This window comes from Hemiscyllium ocellatum, chromosome 33 (assembly GCF_020745735.1).
Source record: "Hemiscyllium ocellatum isolate sHemOce1 chromosome 33, sHemOce1.pat.X.cur, whole genome shotgun sequence".
NCBI classification, from domain to species: Eukaryota; Metazoa; Chordata; class Chondrichthyes; order Orectolobiformes; family Hemiscylliidae; genus Hemiscyllium; species Hemiscyllium ocellatum.
In genome coordinates, this window is record NC_083433.1 from 1745230 (window position 1) to 1767596 (window position 22367).

At 39.4% G+C, this 22367-nt stretch overlaps 1 protein-coding gene across 8 annotated transcripts in view; it reads left to right on the forward strand.

Moving 5' to 3' along the window:
- The window catches only part of LOC132831360 (RNA binding protein fox-1 homolog 2-like), a 335115-nt gene that overhangs the window by 254750 nt on the left and 57998 nt on the right, over positions 1-22367 (forward strand). For 7 of the 8 annotated variants that reach the window (XM_060849452.1, XM_060849456.1, XM_060849453.1 and 4 more), the window contains 3 exons: positions 8-256; positions 8196-8339; positions 18301-18354. In XM_060849452.1, coding sequence (XP_060705435.1) covers positions 8-256; positions 8196-8339; positions 18301-18354 — 447 coding nt within the window. The remainder of the gene's footprint in view (positions 1-7; positions 257-8195; positions 8340-18300; positions 18355-22367) is intronic. The other variant, XM_060849458.1, reaches the window with a different exon arrangement.

A 22367-nucleotide genomic window follows, 5' to 3' on the forward strand; every position in this document is an offset into this window, starting at 1 on the left:
TTCTTAGGGTAGCCAGGAGCCAGCAGCCACCCCAGATGCTATGGTACAGCCGTACGCTACAGTTCCATTCCCTCCCCCTCCTCCACCACCTCCTCAGAATGGAATTCCAACAGAATACACAGTTCCACACACTCAGGACTACACAGGCCAGACGCCAGTCCCAGACCACACTCTGAATATCTACGCATCCAATCAGACTCTTGGGGAACAGAGTGGCACAGTTGCCAATGTGCAGCCTGTATCTGGAACCGCCACAGTAAGTCAAAAACTAGGCTTTAGTCTTCATCCTACACAGTGATGTGACGCAAAAGAAGTTAACTTTATATGTTAATTATGAATCATATCAGCACAACCACAGTAAGAGTCAGTTATGCAGAACATATTATTTTATATCTTGCAGTCATATCATTTATATTCCATTTAAAGAAGGAATGTTGTAAATCGCTAGTTTTTGCTATTACCAATTCTATATTGCACAGTGGATTGAATGACCATAGCCCAAATTTCCCATACGTACAGTTGCTCATGAATTAAGCTTTAAATAGAAGTGCCATTTGTGCAGCTTTATACTGAGAACTTCATCAATATGAGAAGGCTGACTATGGTGAAATTGCATTATCTATTTTATTGGTCACTGTGTATCAAGTCTGCAGCAAGAACCAAGTTACCAATATTCTAGATCTGCTGAAAATAGAATCTATATAATTTTTCAAATGGTGTTAGTTTTTGTCCGAGCCACTCAGGAAAAATTCATAGCCAATAAGGGATTGATGCCAAGGGCACTGGTGACAATCTCTTAACATTGTAGTGCTATCTCCTTGTGGGCATTTGCAGCCTGAGAGAATATAATGACACAAGTAGACCTTAAGGCATAAAAAAGTCTCCTGTAAAATACATTGGAAAAATTTGCTAACACTTAGCTGCAATAGTAGATTCTGTATGGTAGATTTAATTGAATAAGCAATGTCTGCACCTGATGACTGTCTCCCAACTTTCACGCCCTCTACGCCTGCCCACACGTTTTAAAATGTAAAAATCTGCTACTCATAAATGAGATGCTTTTTCACTCATTTTCATACCATGTTGTTCAAGACTATTCAAACTTCAAGACAAAAACCAGAGAGAAGGCTTAAAGAGAAACTGTTCAAAGTGGTGGATGGTGAAAAGTTGGTGTCCGTATGGGAGCCTGGTTGTTCACAATTTATATTAACAATTTAAAGTTTGGAATCAAAAACACTATTTCTAAATTTGTGGGTGACACCAGATTTGAAGATTGACTCAATATTGAAGAGAAACCATGAAGAACGAGCAAATAATTGATAACTAGATTTCCACAAAGCTAATCATGGGGAATTAGATTGTGGTTAGGAAAATAACCTAACTGCTGTAGAGGGCTAAGAGAATCTGGAAATACTAAAATAGAGTGATGTGAGTTAAGACTATAATAAAACAAAGCAACCAAACTAGAGTTTATATTAAGAAGCATTGAATTTTTAAAAATGGAGGAAATACATTAAATCTGTACTGAACCTTGGTTAGAACGCACTTGGGTTGATAAGTCCAATTCAAAGTGTCATATTAAAAAGAGGATAATTTTATTTAATGTTAGAGTGGCCCTGACCCTCCAGTTGCTTATTGATTCTGTCCACCATCTTGCTGTTGTTCTCACATTGCTGTCCTGTACTGTTCCAGTGAAAGTCAACATAAGATGGTGGAATAACACTTCACAGACTTCAAGGCTCAATATTACCTTTAGTGGCTCCATGTCAAAACTATCTTTATTAATGTCAGTCATGTTAAAACCTCCTGTGATGTTTTATTATGTTAAAGGTGTTATGTAATGGTAATTTTTGTAGTGAAATTGGGATGCTTCATTTGTATCAAGATAACCAATATCTTTTCATTATCGTCAATTTGTATAAATGGGAAATTGACTGATTCAATTCATAACTAATATTTACCTCAACAATTGCTATTTCAGGCACATAATCATTGCAAATAAAAACAGAACATTATAGAAACGTTCAACCGGTTATGGCAGTTTATGTAGAGAGAGAGAAAAGAGTTGATGTTTCAAGTCAAGGAGCTTTCATTACAACTGGGAACTGAGTTGGAGGTGCAGTCATTTTGATCAAGGTGTGGATGGAATATGAGAAGGTGGAAGGCAGGAGAGACTGATTTTTATTTTGTATCTACAGCATCCACAGTATTCTACACAACTGTTGGACACTGAAGTTAATTCTTTGAACTGTCCCTGTTATCTAAATCATTTTGGTAGTTATTTGAGAACATTTGAACTGTGCATGAGAGATATTTGGTAGTCTGGGTGTAGTGCAAACTGTATTTGGATTAGACAGCAATTAATTTTTTTTGTAAAATTAAGTTTTGGATCCTTTTGACTTTTTGGTGCTGCAAAAGTTCCAACACCAATTGAATTTCCTGTTTCAGCCGTAGCTGCTTATTGTAACAGATATCCATAAACGAATGCAAGCAATGTACCTCTGCAATCACAGTTGAACAATACTGGAGGCTAATATATGATATGACTGCTCAGGAAGTGAGTGTTTCAAATTCGCATTTGAATTTTTCTTTTTGGCCACATATTTACAGCAATCTGCAAATTCATTTGAATAAAATTAAAACTTTCCTTTAAAATCAGATATTGCAGGTAATTTTTAAAATTACTGCAATTTTACTTGAAGCTCACTAATTTGGACATCTGGCACATTGCAGAGCTTTCATCAACAGGCGGACGTTGATGTGGGAACAGCTGCTCTGCCGAGTTGAAAGGATGTTTGTCTAACAGTGCACCGAGGTCTGAAAGACCCACACTGTCGACACCTGATGCCCCACACAGCCACCAAACCAGTTCAGCCTGTTCAATTCCACAAATCCTCCCTCCCCTCATCCGAAAGTCCATTGCTGACATCTGCAGACAGTGAGCTGCACGTGTGGAGCCACTCACACCTCTTCAAAAGACACCATTTTAAAATCCTTGTTTTATTTTAACTCTTTTTTTTAAGTGGCGACATTTGTCAAATAATGTAGGAGCATCCTGGCATGGTAACATTAGGAGGTTTGGAGAATATCGTCATAAATCTGAAACACAGTTTTATCATTATGCCTTCTGATTTGTTTTCAGTTTTACGGTTCTGAGCATGGAGTTGTACATCATTCTTTGGTGCAAAATATCCATCTGAACTCCACATGAATATTCTTATTTGAATATAGGAAAGTTGGGACAACTAGGTATTTTGTTCTTGCACCCAGTCCATGTGTACTTTAATTGGTGAGCTATCAGGTTTGAAAATTTTCCAGTATTTGATTGAAAACAGTTATTTCTATTTAGCACTGTGCCACATTCTCAGAATACATAACTCTTTTTACTACCCGGCTATGCATACTCTGTTTAGATCATGATTGTTGTCAATTGATTTTCTTTGCTGGTAGATTAGAAGAGTTTGATTAAAATATTTTTGGACGAGCTCAGCGACTCCAGATGGTCACATGTTTTACATTTTGAAGAAGGGGCTGCAATATTCATGCATTCAACAACCCTAGAAATAAAGAAAGGAGCTTGCATTTCATAAATCCTATAACTAACAAGCTACAAATATCACGCTCGAGAGAGAAGTGATGCTAATTGAAGTAAATTCCTTCTTTGTTCTTCAAGTTCTTTTGAATAGTTTGAGTTTAGGGGCATTACTTCGTGGCATGACTGTGAATTAATGTTGCCTTTCTTGTGAGCTTGTTGGCACTTGTAAATGTGACACCAGAAAGCAGCTGAACACAGACAAATGCATTAATCTTTCACACCTGTGGGGTCACTGGGGTTCTTCAGGGCAAACCATTCACAGTTCAGCTGTTTAGTGATAAATTCACTGATGAAGAATGAAAATAAACTGTTGCAGTTCAGAATTTGGAGGAAAACCTCTAAAGGAGTAGAAAAGCAGCTCTGTGGCACCCTTTTCAATCACCATTTCCTGTCATTTCACAAGTCCTGCGATGTTGACCATGTCATTATTTCTATCGAACATCACAGTTTTGAATGTAACTAAATACACTTGGTTTCAGATCTTCAGAATGTTGTAAACTATTAGATAGGAAAAATACATTAGTGTTTTAATAATTATCCTTAGAACATTTGAATCTTCTTACATTATATGCGTGTTCGGGTTGACCCAGCTTGTGTTTGTCTAACCTAGAACAGATTTACACAGGTGTATATTTTTTGAAAATATTGAGTTTTATGTTTGATCATACAGTAGGCAATGAGTGGCATTTTATGATACAATGAAATGTATAACGTTTTAATGCTGCAGACAGCATAGTGACACAGTTGTTAGAACTGCTACCTCACTGTGCCAGAGACCCAGGCCCCATTCTAGCCTTGGATGACAATATGTTGTTTGCACATTCTCTCCATGTCTGTGTGGGTTTCCTCCAGGTGCACCAGCTTCCTCCCCTGGTCCAAAGATATACAGGTTAGGTGGATTGGCTATGCTAAAAAAACAATTGCCCCATAGTATCCCGAGATGTGCAGGTTATGTGGATTGGCCATGATAAAAAAAAAACCCATGGGGGCTTAGTGGGATTCAGTGGGCCTGGGTGGGATGCTTTTCGGAGGGTCAGTGCAGGCTTGGTGGGCTAAATGGCCTCTTTGTGAATTATAGAGATTCTATGAACTATTTGGCATGCTGCTTAGAGATGCAGAGCAGGAGTATCTTACCTCTTGTCCAGGTCTCCTGTATTATCAATTGGAGGCTGTCATTGGTTGCAACACCATCAAAAGGTATTGCAATTTGCTATCTGCTTGCTCTTTTTTGTAAGATATGTTAATTTAAGTCTTTTGGATATTGTTGAATTAAGCCTTTTGGATTATGTAGCTCTAGAACCATAGAACAGTACAGCAGAGGAACCAGCTATTTGGCCCATCGTGTCTGTACCATTCTAAACTAATCTCCTCTGCCTGCACGTACTCCCCATCCCTCTCTTCCCTGCCTGTTCATGTGTCTCTTAAACTGTGCTAACATATCTGCTTCTACCACCTCCCTTGACAGCGCATTCCAAACACCAATCACCCTCTGTTTAAAAAAACAAACTTTCCTCACACACATCATTTAAACTTGCCCCCTCTCACCTTAAACCTATGTGCCCTAGTATTTGACATTTCCATCCTGGGAAAAAAGGCTCTGATTATCCACCCTATCCATGCCTGTCATAACTTTATCTACTTCTATCAGGTCATCCCTCAACTTCCCAAGCTTGTAGTGAAAATAGAACATCCAACCTCTCTTTATAGTTCATACATCAGATAATCCAGACATCATCTTGATAAACTCTCTTTTGCATCATCTCCAAAGCCTATACATCCTCCTTATAGTATGGCAACCAGAACTATGCAGTACTGTAAATGTGGCCTAACTAAAATCTTATACAGCTGCAACATGACTTGTCAATACTTATACTCAGTACCTTGACTAATAAAGGCAAGCATGTCATGCGTCGCCTTTACCATGTTAGCCACTTATGTTGCCACTTTGAGGGAGCTGTTGACCTGGACTGCATTAGTCTAACTGCGTTTTTTCCAAATAGTTATGTATATTTCAAATAGGAGATCTCAGCACCAATCCTGTTGAAACTGACTTCCAGTCAGAAAAACACTCCTCCACAGCCACCATTGTTTTCTGTGATCAAGCCAATTTTGTATCCAGTTCATCATGGAATCTATGCAGTTTAATCTTCTGGCCAGCCCACCATGAGGGACCTCCTCAAATACTTTAATGAGGTCCATGTTGAGAATATCCACTGCCCTGCCCTGATCAATCATCTTTGTCACTTCCTCTAAAACCTCAATCAAGCTTGAGACAAGATTTTCCTGCACAAAGCCATGCTGACTATGTATAATAAGTCCATTTTCTCCAATCACAACTAAATCCTGTCCCTATGAATCTCCCATAATTTTCCTACGACTGATGTAAGGCTCTCTGGCCTATAACTTCCAGGATTATCCCTGTCACTCTTCTTAAAGGAATAACATTGCTATTCTCTAGTCTTCTAGGACCTTGCCTGTGGCTAAAGACGATACAAAGGTCTCTGTCAAGGTCCCAATAATCTCTTCCCTTGCCACCTTAAATATCCTGGAATGGATCTCTTTAGGCCTTACTTAACTTAATATTTTTCAAGACACCAATACCACCACCTTACTGTCGATATGTCCCAGAGTATCATCATATCCCCCTCTAAATTTACCATGATCCATGTCTTTCTCCTTGGTGAGCTTGATGCAAAGTACTCATGAAGAACCTCATCCACTTTGTCTGGCTCCAAACGCACATTCTCTCTTTTGTCCTTGAGTGGAACTATCCTTTCCCTTGCTGCTCTCTTGTTCCTAATGTATGTGTAAAATGTCTTTTAGATTCTCCTTAATCCTACTTGTGAAGGTTATTTCAAGCCCTCCTAATGTTTTTAAGTTTGTTCCGACTTCCTTTATTCTCCTTAAGGGCTTTGTCTGATTTCAGTTTCCTAAATCTTTCTTATGCTTCCTTTTTTCAACCTCTCTTGTTATCCAAGGTTCCCAAATCTTGCAATCCTTGTCTTTCATTCTCACATAAACATGCTGGTCCTGAATTCTGATCAATTGGCCTTTAGAAGACTCCTACGTGTTAGATATAAATTTACCCTCAAACAGCAGGCTCCATTGAATTTCTCTCAGTTCCTACTTAATACAGTGGAATTAGTCTTCCCTCAGTTTAGCACTTTCACCTGAGGACAGTCTTAACCTTATCCATAACTGTTGTTAAAAACTTACAGAATTATGATCATGGTTCCCAAAATGTTCTCCCACTGAAGTTATGATCACCTGGTGAGGTTCATTCCCAGTACAAGGTCTGATATGGCCCTGGCCCTACTTGGACTACCTACATATTGTTTCGAGAAACCTTCCTGGATGCACCTAACAAATTCTGCCTCAATAAGCCCCTGTCACAAAGGGAGTCCCAGTCAGTTTTGGGGAAATTAAAATCACCCACTACAAGAACCCTGCCGTTTTTACATCTTTCCGTTATTTGCTTAGATATCTGTTCCTCTACGTCCCATTGGCTGTTGGGAGGCCTAAAGGAGAAACCCATCATAGTGATTGCTCCTTTCATATTCTCAGTCCTACCCATGTAGCCTTGCTGGATGAGCGTTCCAGGATGTCCTCACTTAGTACAGCTTGTGATGTTCTCTTTAATCAGTAATGCAACTCCCCACCCTTTTACATTCCTCTCTATCACACCTGGAACAACTGAACCCTGGAATGTTGAGCTGCCAGTCCTGCCCTTCTCTCAACCAAGTTTTTGTAATGGCTATATCATCACAGTTCGAAGTATTAATCTAGGCTCTGAGCTTATCTGCTTTACCTGTTATAACTCCTCAGATCAAAATAAATGCACTTCAAACTGCTAGTCCTACCATGTTCATTAACCTGGCCCTGCCTGTTCTCCATTTTTAAACTTACTTAACCTCTGCCCTCTCAATCACTCCACATGCTGACCACCCACTCTGCTCCCCGTACCCACTCAGACATTCTTGACCCTGGCATCAGGGAGGCACCATGACATCCCTTACCCCAAGGTTCAATATTTGTCATTGTTTGAGGGTGCTGAATATATGTATATTTGGGTATACCAAAATAAAAGTTTGAGTTCCTTTCAAGCAGAAATTTAAGGCCTCTGTATAGCAAGGAAAAGCCTGTATACGTACATTTCTGGAAACCCAGAGCATACAGAACACAAAGGTGCTAAGTTTGCTCTCTGGTTGTGTTCGTTGATTCCGCTGCTGAGGAAAGTAGGCTCCTCCCCCCAGACTTAGCATCTTTGAGAAAAGGAAGAAATTGTACAGCTGAAGGATCATTTCGAAATAAGTTTTTTCAAGAAATTGGAATGTGTTTGCAGAAGCAATTGCCCCATGATAAGCCAAATATCAGTTTGTATCTCAGAATCTCCTCTGGATAATTGCAGTTATAAATACCGCTGGTTAGAAGAGTGAGAATTTTAATTGTGTCCCATAATTGTTTGCTGCAGCCTTGTGGAATTTTATAAAGCACAATGAATATAATGACAGTTAAAACACATCACCTACTTCAAGTACACAAATATTTAAGTGAAATGTTCAGTTTACTTCACAATCTGTTTCTTTTTTTTATCTTCCAGCAAACAGATGAAGCAGCACAGACAGATGGGCAACAGCAAACACAGAGTACAGAGAGTAGTGAGAGCAAGCCCATCCCTAAACGGCTCCACGTTTCCAACATTCCCTTCCGGTTCCGTGATCCTGATCTCAGGCAAATGTTTGGGGTAAGAGATGAGCTTTTTACTGGATATCTGTTCAGGGAACCCTGCTTTCAACAAACAATCTGTTAGAGATGTGAAGTTACTTCTGGCAGAGTTTATCAGTGACATTGCTGTACAAAAAATATATTTTCTCATGAAAGGTATAAAAATATAACATGAAACGATGTAAAGGGATTGTATATTACAACTATATACCATTCTCTCTCCTCTTTCTCCCCTCCAGCACAACCCCATCCACTCAATTGTTTAGTTCACCTCAAGTCTTTCTGACAGTCAAATGAGAGAAGATGTCCCTATATCTGATTGCTGGAATAATTTCAACTAAAATGAATTAGACGGACACTTTCTAGCTTTGAATAACTGCAACTCAGCCTACTATTGTTCATTTCTAGTTCACATTCACATATAACTTCACTGGAACATTGTTTTCATCATGCACAATATATCTGAACGTTTAGCACATTTGTTTCAATGTAAACTATTTTCACAATACAAGCATTCCCTGGGTTGTGAATGGGCTTTGTTCTGGAGTCTGTTTGCAAGTTGATTTGAATTCCTGTTGGAACACAAGGCAGGATGATATAAAGGAGCTGTTCTTAAGTACAGAAAATGTTCATATGTTAGATCTTTAAAATTACACCACTGTATGAGATTATGTTCATGAGTATGAGCATTTTGTAAGTTAGGGACCCTCTGTATTAAACTAGCAAGTGTTGTTCCTTGTGTTGGTACTAATATATCAAGGGAAAAAATAATTACACTGGCATTAATAGTCCTGGGGCTGCCAACTTTAAGCGTACTCCCAGAGCTCTCATCTCATGCCATGTCAATTCTAAACATCCTTCCCATTCGAACAACCTCTTTCCTCCAATACTTGAAAACTAATTCAGCAAAAAAGATGAAAGTAAAGAAAAAACATGTTCAGATGATCTATCATGCATCTTCCGCCTTTCTTTGGGAATATGAAAATGTAGGGTCTGGGGGAGCAGATGATTCAGCCCACAATCCTATAGTCCACCTGTTTATTTGAGAGTCAAGACAATCTTGAGAGTTGTCAACATTTTTTTCACCTTAATTTCAGGAGACTGAGCAGGAGATTAATCGCTGAATTGCCTTTGAGAAATGAGAGGAGAAAACAGATCATTCCCCTGTTGTCTGTTATTCACAGTTCACATGGGATGGGCAGGGAAATTTATGTTCACTTATTTGCCCCTTTCATTATTTGTTCATTGTATTTGGATGTTATTGGCAAGTCCAAATTTATTGCATGTCTCTAATTGACACTGAGGAGGTAATAGTGAGCTGCTGCTTCGAACGTTTACAGTTTGCATGTCCTTTTAGGGAAGGAAATCTGCCATCCTCATCTGGCCTGGCCGATGGGTGGCTCCAGACCCACAGTAATGTGATAACTCTCAACTGCACTCTGAAGTGGCCTGGCAAGCTACCCTTTCAAGGGCAGTTGGGGATGGGTAACAAATGCTGTCTCTGCCAGTGATTCCCACACCTTGTGCAAGAACAAATAAAAATACCAAATGTGGGTACACAGGTTTTTGGAAGGGAGTTTCAGGGTTTTGACCCACCCAAAAAGAAAGAGTGGTGAAATCTTACCAAGCCTAGATGTTATGCGTCTTAATGAGGAATTTGTAGGTAGCCCTATTCCTTTAAGTCGATTGTCCTTGTGTTTGTAGATAATACAAGTCTTGGTTGGGAAGGCGCTGTTGAAGAAGCCTTAGTGAGATGCTGTATGCAAAACTACAGCTGGGGTAAAAGCTTAAGGTGACAGACATGGTGCAGGTCAAGCTGCTGTTTTGGCCTGAGTGTTGTGGAGCCAGGCCTTTTAAGTGACAGACTAGCTTTGGGCAGTCAGAACATGAGTCACTCACTCCAGATAAACCTTGCCTGTAGCATGCTGTTGAAGCCACTGTATCTGCATGATTGATCCAACTAAGTTTCCAGTTAGTAATGATAGCAAAGGATGTTGAATATCAAGGATAAATGCTATTTGTTGAGTTGAAGTTGAGCATTGCTTGGCAGTTTTATGGTAAAAATAGAAAATTCTTATAGCTGAATTATAGCAATTCTTACTTTCCTTGAAAAAGTATTACGTGCTAAGTTTGCTGATCCTAGTCTGCATGCTTCTGGAGGCGCTACAACTGACTGGAATGTTGTTCATGATGTGAAGATGCTGCTGTTAGACTTTGGACAAAGTTAAAGATCACACAACACCAGGTTATAGTCCAACAGGTTTATTTGGAAGTACAAATTTTTGGAGTACTGCTCCTTCTTCAGGTTGGTCAAGCAGGAGAAAACCGACCAGAATTCTTACACTTCTATGCTAACTCTGTTGAAAATGGCTTTTCATAGAATCATAGAATCCCTACAGTGTGAAAACAGGCCCTTCGGCCCAATAAGTCTACACCGACCCGCCAAGGACTGTCCCACCCAAATCCATTCCCATACCTTGTCACTGTACTCACTAATGTACCTAACCCACACATCCCTGAACACTATGGGCAATTTAGCATGGCCAATTCACCTAACCTGCACACCTTTGGATTGTGGGAGGAAACTGGAGCACCGAGAGGCAGTCCATGCAGACAAGGGGAGGATGTGCAAACTCCACACAGACAGTCACCGGAGGCTGGAATCAAACCTGGGTCCTGATGCTGTGAGGCAGCAGTGCTAGCCATTGAGAGACCGTGCCATCCTTTTTGTGTAGATATCAGATGAGATCAGGTTTGGACACAGATATGGTGCCTTCACCACCCTACCAGATCCTGATTTGCATATTCACAGCTTTCACATACCTAATCTGTCTGGATGAGATTTCGAAAGTGCTGTGAGAAACCTGCAAATTGACCCTTTTGTTGTTCTCGTTCACTTCCTCCTTCACCCACCACCTCTTTGCGCAACCCCCACCCCCAAAAAAAACAGTTAGTATCAGTTATTGTAAGTTTTGGAGCGACAGTTAGAGGCAATGAGGAATTTACAAGAGCAAGGGGGCATGATGGTTATAGTTATAGGAAGGGAAAAAAGCCACAGATACAGTCAGATTAACTCCAAGAAAGGTAGGAGAGGTAGGCACATAGCCACAGAAGGCTCCTGTACTATCCCGATTTCAAACGAGTATGTTGTTTTGGAAAATGTAGGGGGTGGGACCTAGGGGCATAGTGAGAAAGCAGATCAATCTAAGACTGGTACAGTTGAGAAAAGAAGCGAGTCAAACTGTAAGGGCAGGGAGGGACAAAGCAGAGAACAAGGTAGGACTGATAAATTAAACTGCATTTATTTCAATGCAAGAGGCCTGACAGGGAAGGCAGATGAACTCCGGGCATGGTTAGGAACATGGGACCAGGATATCATAGCAATTACAGAAATGTGGCTCAGGGATGGACAGGACTGTCAGCTTGATGTCCAGGATATAAATGCTATAGGAAGGAGAGAAAGGGAAGCGAGAGAGGAGGGAGAGTGACGTTTTTAATAAGGGATAGTATTACAGCTGTACTTGGGGAGGATATTCCTGGAAATACATTCAAAAAAGTTATTTGGGTGGAACTGAGAAATAAGATCACCTTATTGGGAGTTTATTATAGACCTCCCTAATAGTCAGTGGGAAATTGAGAAACAAACTTGTAAGGAGATTTCAATTATCTGTAGGAATAATAAGCTGGTTACGGTAGGGGATTTTCACTTTCCAAACATAGACTGGGACTGCCATAGTGTTAAGGGTTTAGATGGAGAGGAATTTGTTAAGAGTGTACAAGAAAATTTCTGATTCAGTATGTGGATGTACCTTATAGAGAAGGTGCAAAACTTGACCTACTCTTGGGAAATACGGCAGGGCAGGTGACTGAGGTGTCAGTGGGGGTGTACTTTGGGGCCTTAATTAGTCAAAGCATTGAGTATAAGGATTGGGAGGTCATGTTGTGGCTGTCCATGTGGCTGGTTAGGCCACTTTTGGAATATTGCGTGCAGCTCTGGTCTCCTTCCTATCAAAAGGATGTTGTGAAACTTGAAAGGGTTCATAAAACATTTACAAGAATGTTGCCAGAGTTAGAGGATATGGTCTGTAAGGAGCGACTGAAAGGACTGGGGCTGTTTTCCCTGCAGCATAGGAGGCTGAGGGGTGACCTTATAGAATTTTATAAAATCATAGGGGCATGGATAGGGTGAATAGCCAACATCTTTTCCCTGGGGTATGGCAGTCCAAAACTAGATGGCATAGGTTTAGGGTTTATGAGGAAAGATATAAAAGAGATCGAAGAGGCAACTTTTTCACGCCATAGGTGGTGCATGAATGATTGAGCTGCCAGAGGAAGTGGTGAAGGCTGGTACAATTGCAACATTTAAAAGGCATTTGGATGGGTATATGAATAGAAGGGTTTAGAGGGATATGGGCCAAGTTTTGGCAAATGGGACTAGATTAGGTTGGGATATCTGGTCAGCATGGACGAGTTGGACCAAAGGGTCTGTTTCTGTGGTATTCGTCTCTTTACTCAAGGTTACGTAAAGCTAAGTCACTTTAAGATCAGATGTGTACTAGCTTTGGGAGGAAGCTATCTGTAGTCTAGCCTACAACTTGAAGTCATAAGTGATTTAAACCTGCTGAGGTGTCAGAGACAGGATCTCTAGCATGGACACTGTACCAGGGTTGTATTTTTGAACGTAGAACTTTACAGCACAGTACAGGCCCTTCCGGCCCTTAATGTTGCACCAATGTGCAAAATTAATCTGATGTCCATCTAACCTACATCGTTCCATTATTATCCATATGTATGTCCAGTGCCTGTTTAAATGCCTTTAACGTCAGTGAGTCTACTACAATTGCAGGCAGGCCGTTCCACGCCCCTACTATTATCGGAGTAAAGAAACTATCCCTAATATCTGTCCTAAATCTATCACCCCTCAATTTAAATCTCTGCCCCTCATGTTGACCTTCTCCATCCAAAGAAAAAGGCTCTCGCTGTCCACCCTGTCTAACCCTCTGATTATCTTGTACATCTCGATTAAGTCACTTCTCAACTTTCTTTACCAATGAAAAAAGCCTCAATTTCCTCAGCCTTTCCTCGTAAGACCATACCAGGCAACATCCTAGTAAATCTCATCCGATCCCTTTCCAAAGCTTCCACATCCTTCCTATAATGTATTGACCAGAACTGCACACAATACTCCAGGTACCGGTCTTACCAGTGTCTTGTACAGCTGAAACATGACCTCGTGGCTCCAAAACTCAATCTCCTACCACTAAACAGCAACACACTACATGCCTTCTTAACAACCCTATCAACCTTGGTGGCAACTTTCAGGGAATTATACACTGGACACTCCGATCTCTCTGTTCATCTGCACTGCCAAGAATTTTACCATTAGCCCAGTACTCTGCATTCCTGTTACTTCTTCCAAAGTGAACTACCTCAAACTTTTCCACATTAATAGAACATAAACTTTACAGAGTTGCAATAGAAAAGCTGTTGTTTTTCGATTTTATAAAGGAGTGTTTTGGAATTAATGGAATTATACTGTTTTTTTAAAAACCCAAATTATACTATTGTGTTTCTAAACATTTTTGAGTTATAAATGGGTAATTTGGTTTATTCTATTTGATTCTCATTTCTTTTGTTCATAAACTTCTGTTTTATTGTTAAAACAAAATCTGCTGTATTCTACGCATACGTTGGAATTTAGATTCAGAATGTCGAATTAGAATTGAGTTTTCTTGTCATGTTTACTCAAGTATAGTGATACAGTGAAAAGTTCACAATGTCGCCATTCATAGCACCATCTTAGGTCGAAAGTACCGAGGTAAAAAGTAGTAAATAAGAAATAGTTATAGTCTTCTCAAAACTCGCTAACAGTCTGCCTTTAGCCACGGCCATGTTATCACTCCACACTGGGCTTTCCCTACAAGCACTCAACCGCTCTCTGGTACTGGGCTCATCCCCCATCCTGCAATGCTGGGCTTGATCTATCAATTCCACCTCCCCTCTGGAATTCAGTTCTTTTGTCTATGTTTAAACCAAGGCTGTAATGACGTCAGGAGAAAGTGGCCCTGATGGAACCCAAACTGAGTGTCTCTGAGCAGGTGCTGCTAGATAGCACTGTTGAGGACACCTTCCATCACTTTACTGATAAGCAAGAGTGAACTGATGAGTTAATTGGCAGGGTTGGATTTGTCCTGCGTTTTGTGTACAAGTCTACCCTGTGCAATTTATACTTGGGCCTTGCTATTTTTCATTGATTTACTTGCCCTTCATTGAAATTGTTTGAAAGCACGTCAGTTTGCATCTGTATATTCATGACAGTAAACTCTACAAGATCAACACTTTTCTCACTGATATCATAGCTGAATTATCAGATTTCTTATCTGATGTCAAGAACTAGATGAACAAAAATCGTCTTCAGTTAAATGTTTGGAGAACTGAAGCCATTGTTTTCATTCTTGGTTTGAAATTAACACAATTAGCTTGCGACCTTAATGGTTCATTTGATGCCAAGGTGAGTTTCTGACCACATTTACATGCAATGCTTAAGGCTACCTATCACCACTTTCATAATATTATTTTAATTTCCTCTAGAATTGACTGTTCCAATACATTTCTAGCTGGTACTCTACGTTTCACACTTGCAAACTTGGGGTTATCACAAACTACTGCAGGATCTATCATGTCCCAATGATCAGTACGTATGGCCTATATTGCTTGCTGGTCAAGCAAAGCTTGATTTAAATTTCTCAATCTTTAATTTTTCAGTTCCCTCATTCCTCCCTTTCTGTGAAACCTCCTTAACACACACAACCCGTCTAAAATATCTGTACCTTCATTTGTCTGGATCCCATGCTCTTGAATGCCATTTTCTAATTCACTTTTCTCCTTTAGGACACTGTTTAAAATTTGCAGGTTTTTGGTCTGACCTTGTGTCTCCTGATGTGGCTACACCATCATTTGATTCCTAATGCTCCTGTGAAGCATTTTGTGATGTTTCATTGTGGTAAAGGCACCGTATAAATACAAGTTGCTGTTGTTCCAATAATTGGGTCTGCATAGGATATGTGTGGGTCACCATCCTTTTGATTTCAGCTGGCAATTAACCATCTCTAGCTGAGCAATTTTAATATGCTCTTAAAGGTATGATAATAGGATCTATGTGGCACAAGCAATCTCCATACAAGGTTTGTTAATCCTTTATCCCCAGACTAGATAGTTTGAGAGAAATTCTGCCCATATTTGTCTCTCCAAATTCTCTGTCCCAGATTTAAACATAAATAATTGCCAACCTTGGATTTACAGATTTCTCTTTTAAATTTGGAATGAGCAGGAAAATAAAATAAACAAGCATTGCAATTTTGTTTGAATGATTTTCCAAACAAACTTAATGAAGTCTCTTATAAAAGTTACAAGCAGACATGTAGAACTATTAAACATAAAAGATTGACCTTACATTTAATGAAGTGGATTCTCGTTGCTGTATTTGGATTTTGTGCTGCCAGTGGCAGTGAAGTGCTTTCTACTAATACAGCCACTGGCTTGGCAGAAGATTCACAGACCCATGAAAACTTTACTGTCACATAATAAAGTTGGATTTCAAAGCCAATGCTTGCAATTTCATAATACCACAAATGTGGCAAAATATTTCAAAGCACTTCATACAGGTCTTTTAAAGAAAATTCACTAAACTTGACAGAGTTTAAAGAATGTTAGGCTTTTAATTAGAGTTTTGAGGAGGAGAGTGAAGAGGTAGAGAAGTACAGAGAGGAATTTCCAGAGTGCTTAGGTCTTGGCATCTCAAAATACAGCCATAAATGGGCTAGAACAGGGAAGGGAAAGTGAAAATGCAAGACCATAACAATATGTTTGAGGGATGGAGGTTGTAGGGGTGGAACAAGTCATGGAGATGTGACAGGGGCAAGACCGTGAAGGGATTTAAACATCAATGATTTTAAATTTGAGGCTTTCTGGAGGTTGGTATGTTAATTATATGTTGAAGTGTGAGTCACAGCTTTATATGCTGTGCTTACTGCTCACTTAGCACGATGTGTATATCAGAAACTGGCTATACAAATGCCCCCATTAATGTCAATATAAAAGCACTTTTACTGAGCAAAGGGACTGAAGAGTCAGAAGCCAATAGGTGGGTTTTACTACATGGACCAGAAGCCTGGTGGTCAGAGTTTGATTGATGCCTTGACAGCATTAGTATGTATATTTCTAATTAGGAACCTTGTTTTAGCAAGAAGACCATCTGACGGTAGTTGTACCCTTCACATGACTTCCTGAAACCTGCTGGGAAAATATCCTCCATAAAGGATGTCACTGGTCGACAGCTAAAATTTACACATCCAAAATCCCCTAGCCTCCACTGAAACACATTCTACACCCTACAATCTGATAAGCCATCCCAAGGTGGGACTGTTATGTTGTGGTTGACTATAAACATCTCTGTGCACAGCCTGAAAACTGACCCATGTGGTCAAAATCCAATCTTCCACAGGAAATCTGTGAACCCAAGTTGGAAGAGAGGCTGGATAGGCTGGGATTATTTTTCCATGAAGCGTCAGAGGCTGAGGTTTATAAAATCATGAGGGGCATGGATAGGGTGAATAGCCAAAGCCTTTTCTCCAGGGTAGGAGAGGTCACAACTAGAGGGCATAGGTTAAAGGTGAGAGGGGAAAGAGTTAAAAGCGACCTGAGAGGCAACCTTTTCATGCAGCATGTGGTGTGTGTATCGAATGAACTGCTAGAGGAAGAGGTAGCAACATTTAAAAGAAATGTGGACAGGTACATAGATAGGAAAGCCAAACACAGACAAATGGGACTGCTTTGATTTCAGAAACCTGGTTGGCATGGACGAATTGGGCCAAAGGGCCTGTTTCAATGCTGTATGCTTCTATGACTAACCCTCAAGCACACGCAGGTGGGCTAGGAAAGGTGCAGTCACAAGCTCTGCAAGTACAAGAAGAGGAACCTGTCATTGTGACTAAAACTCTCCAAGAATACCACCCACATAATGGAAGTCCTGCCCTGACAAACCCACCCATTCCTGTTGGCATTGCAACTGATCGCATGGATGAGCTCAAGTTGTTGAGTAGATTGTTAACTGCAACATTGAACATGCTGAATTATATGAAGTTTTATCAAGTTCATTTGGTTAAATTACAACATTTGAAACTGGATTGGAGTGTTTTGCCTTTGTTTTCAGAGTCAGTCAGAGCCATGTGAATATGTATTGCTATATTTTTCTCTTACTATCAGGAATTCTGTTTCTTTTATCTCTTGTAAGTTAGATTTATATCAAGCCAAACAATGGCAGGGCTCGGGTTCCCTTTGAAGCTGTAGCAAATCCTGAGGTAATAGAATGCTGTACTGCTGGCCTCTGGGAAAAGATCTCTCCCAGCTGAGGAGCACACATTGGGACCTAAAAATGTCTGACAATGTTCAAACAGCATTTCAACTTTGGAGCTCATTGCATATCCAAGCTAGACAGACAATAACAATTGCATTAAGAGTGCTTACATACTTGGTTGATACTTAACAGATCAAGCACTGTCTTGCAGAGTTCGGAGGCAGAAAGGTCAGTAATCTGGGGTTGATCTCCAATCTGTACACGGAAGATAACTTCAGCTTCCCACTAACTAAGTCTTTGTTTTAATATCCTAAAATTAGTAAATGTTCCGGTCCCTAACTGTTAATTAGTGATTCCTGCTTGAAAGTGCAAATCTGGGGTTTGAGTTACAAGATCAGTCTCTGTTGTGATGCCCTATGTGGTCATACTGCTTTACATCGATGCTTACTGGTTAAATTCACTTGGGAGGAATGGCCATTTTGTCAAGTTGTTGAAGAATTACTTGTATCTCATGGAAGTCTGTCCCAATCAAGGTCAGTGCCTTTCAGAGAACTGGCAAGTGTATGAAGAGCAGTTTTGAACTGCAAGTTATATTAACAAACTTTTTCTGTTTTTTTTTCTACAGCAATTTGGTAAAATCATAGATGTAGAAATTATATTTAATGAGCGTGGCTCAAAGGTAAGCACGTTTTAAAAATTCTATATGCCAGCAATCTTAACAGTATTTGTACTGAAGAAGCAGTTTCTCCTTTGGCTATTTTAAAACCATTTCTAGTTAGCAGCATTTTCCACAATTGGGCTTTTTTGCTAATCATTTCAGCGATACCATAGTCAAGATGGATAGTAATTTTCAGCATCTAACTGACTTCTTCACTAAGTTTGTAGCACTTCCTGGTGGTGTTTTTATGATATACTTTTTATTGACTCTTCATTTAATGTCTATTATCAGTTCACCTTACTGAACCTTTAACTAAGTCCAGACCCCACAACTGTGGCTTTTTGTCAAGTTTTCCATCTGTTGATTTTATATATCATTTAGCTGCATCTTTAGTTCAGGCTCATTTTGCTTTGTGTGCCAGTACTTGACACTAGGAATCAGTGTCTGCTTTTGCAGTTGAAAACAATTTCTGGCTGATGATACGAAAGTTGGAAAATGTTACTGGTCTGGAATTGGTTTTTAGTCACAAGGAATATTCAGTGTAAGACTATATCATTTATCGTTTGAAGGTTTTTATCAATTCTTTTTCAAATTCTCTATTCCAATGATACTAATCTTTGGTAACTCCATTCCACAAAAATATAGTTAATTTATCTGTCTGTACAGTTGTGTAACTAGATGTATTCATCTTTCATCCTCGTTCCTCTCCAAGACTATTGTTTTCAATTGTACACCACTACAATATCACATTTCCACTGTTAGTTCAACTCTGTATTTCATCTGCAACAAATTTTACAAACAAAATTTCCAAGGCATTTATCTTCCATTTATTGTTTGAGAGCTTGCTCGCAGGCTTTTTAATCACTCAGCTGCTATTCAAAACTATTGGTGCTGCAGAGCAGTTCAGAAGGAGCTAAAGATACAGTAATGATCAAGAAAGAATATGACTACTGCTAAATAATTGACATTCCTTCTAAATGTTCTTTATTGAGCACCACCTGTTTATTTTATTGTTCAGACCATTAAATTCTTCAGGTGGCTGTGTGCCGGAGCCAGTTCGAGGGAATGTTGCTCCTAACCCATACAAGACCAGTGTGCTTTTCAGAGAGCTACTTTTTCACAGCCCTTAATTATTTGCATATAAACTAATTCTTATTAGGTAAATATGTCATTTATACAATGCTACATCGAAGGTAAATGTTAATTTTTGCCAGTGATGGATGTTTAAATGTGTTAGAGAGGTTGCTCTAGAAAGGCTGATGTCTAAATAGCAATCTTCATGTTTACGATCCCTGCAGTCTTTTCATTTACTGCAACCTCTGTTTGAAATGTAGAGGAGATCACTTGGTGGGGGAGGCAGAAGGGCTGATAGTATTTGGTTAAGAAAACAAAGTTGAGATTTCTTTCTGCCTCCTTTCCCCCTATTGTCCAGCCATTTGAAAAGCAGAGGTATGAACCTTCTAACTTGCTTTACAAAGGGAACAAGATGCTGCACACCTTTCACACTTACATTGTGGACAGATTGAGACTGCTGTTAGAAATTCTTAAGCAACTGGAGATACACCAGATTTCACAACTAGTTTACCTTTGTAACCTTGTATTTCTTATCATGCATCTTTATTTGCCTTGGGTCAAATTGTACACCAGTCAGCAATATGATAAGCAGCTCAGCATTAATTCCCATTCCCACCTAAAACTAATGTTAAATGGATTAATGCATGCAAGTCAAAGCAAATCTTAAACTGGCAAAAACTAAAATATCACAAATTCAAGGAACCTTAAAAACTGAAACAGAATGAAGATGGAAATACTCCAGGTCAGGCAGTGTACATAGAGAAACACATGTCCATCAGTTGATGTTACAATTACCTGCAGGCTCAGTTTGACTGGTTTTCATGTTGGATGCTTTTACTGCCAGCCCTTCAGTTGATTTAGAATCAGAGACCCAGTCTTCTGTACAGAAAATCAGGTCTCCTTTTTCTAACAGACTAGCAGAAAGGATTAAATGAACAATTAACATGGCAAATTGATGCATGGTCATTTAATTTGTTGCCTACACAGGATAAAATGCAATTGCAATTTGAACCAGCAACCAACACTGTGTCTTTGCTACCTAGTGATTAAAACCTTGGTTTATCCACCACATTGGTAAAGTTAAAGAACCTCTGATTGGAAACTTGTTTTACTTGAATAAATTTGGCTTGGTACATTTAATTGGGAGAAGTATTCCTGATGGCTGAAATTGTCTTGCCATCAGTACACAAATCTAACAGCCCAACACACTTTTAGAGCATTCAACCTGCCATAATGTCTTCAATTTTAAAATAAATTATACCTATGGAGCAAGAGACCCTTTATAGAACAGGACTTGCATTTTCCCAACATTTGGGCATTGATTTGGAGCAACGGGATAAAGGATAACAGCATCTAAGAATTGGAACACACAAATTAAGAGCTGAAAAATCAAACTTCATAAAAATATTGTATTAAAAAATGTTTCCTTGTCAGAAAGAAAGCTGTAATTTCACAAACATAAATTTAGTTCTCCAGGATCCAGGAAACTTTTCAGCACCTAACCTAGTACTTTGTAAAAACCCCAGTAACATACCATTCAACAGCCTACCTCTGGGGGAGTAATGAATCAATGACAACAACAACTGCTTTCAACTGTGCAGGTGCAGGTGCAGGCGCAAGACATTGCTTGCTATCACACTGTAATGAAAACCAAGGGTTAGTATTAATCCTTTACTTTAAATACAATCTCACAGTTTTAAGCACTTGGTGCCTTGAGTCAGCAATTCATGAGAAGTGACTTAAAATGTCCACATCTGTTCACTGTTTAGGAACTCAATAGAAAGTAGGTTGTAGGTATCGGATGAAATAAGATTGGACTTAACTGTGGCTAACTCCATGGTATATTATCCTGCTGGAACTTTATTGCAGCTTATTACATGGGTTCATGCACTTGAACAAGATCCTGTTAACTGTGACCAGCATATTTGGAACTGTGTGACAGCAAGTACAGCAAATTCTGACAAAAAAACATGGCAATAGTCATTGGAAAAGTATTTAATATTTTGTTTTGCTGGTTGAACTTTATTTTTGGTCTGTTACCATATTCCAGAATGGAGTGAGAACAGAGGAGAGAGATGACTACTTGTAATTTTACTTATTGTGATACATCAGTTTGATTAATGAAAATGTTTGCATATATTGGTCTTATTGTTGTTACTTTTTAAATAAGATTTTTAAAGAGAAGATCTTCCTCTCTGTTGTCCTGTACAGCAAGTTCACAAAATTTTAAAGACAAGTTCACACCTCAGAATTATGTACTGTGAAATTCAGGCGTATGAGCAGATGCTAGCTCTGGACTCTTGCCTTGTCCCACACACCCGATTGAAAACATTATCGTGGTCCTTCTTGATGATGGTCTAGATTAGCTTGATAGTGTTCTCAATCCTATCTTCTACCCTAGCAAGGGATGATATACAACTAGCGAATTTTCAGAAACTAGATTGAAAGTTTCCAAATGTAGGGGGAAAAAAAAAGCTCTCTCTCTGGCTATGGATACCTACTTATACTTTTCAACAGTTCCTTTTCTCTTTCACACATCTGTAACTTCTATACATGGCATCTCAGAGACCTGCTGTATTCACTGAAGAACAATTTGGGATTTAACCCAGCCTGGAAACCATTTTCTGTTGTTGCCTGGCTTCAATAGAATTTGCAGATTTTTCAGTTTAGAAGGAGCACTAACAAAGCTGGAATCTGGTGCCAGGTGAACTGTGCTCCTCCTCCCAGACATTCAAATCTCTTTGATGTTTTGAGTTCTACCTGTACAGGCCAGAAAGTTGGGATGCTGTCTCTTTAAAACAAACTGATTTAAAGTATATTTCGATGTTTAATCTTTTCTATTTGTATCCTTCTGGTGGGTGGGGGGGTGATGCTGGAAACTATGAAATCAGAATGTGATTTGATTGGTTATGTTTGTTTTTCCAGAAATACAGGGGACCAATCGCCACACAGTATTGTGA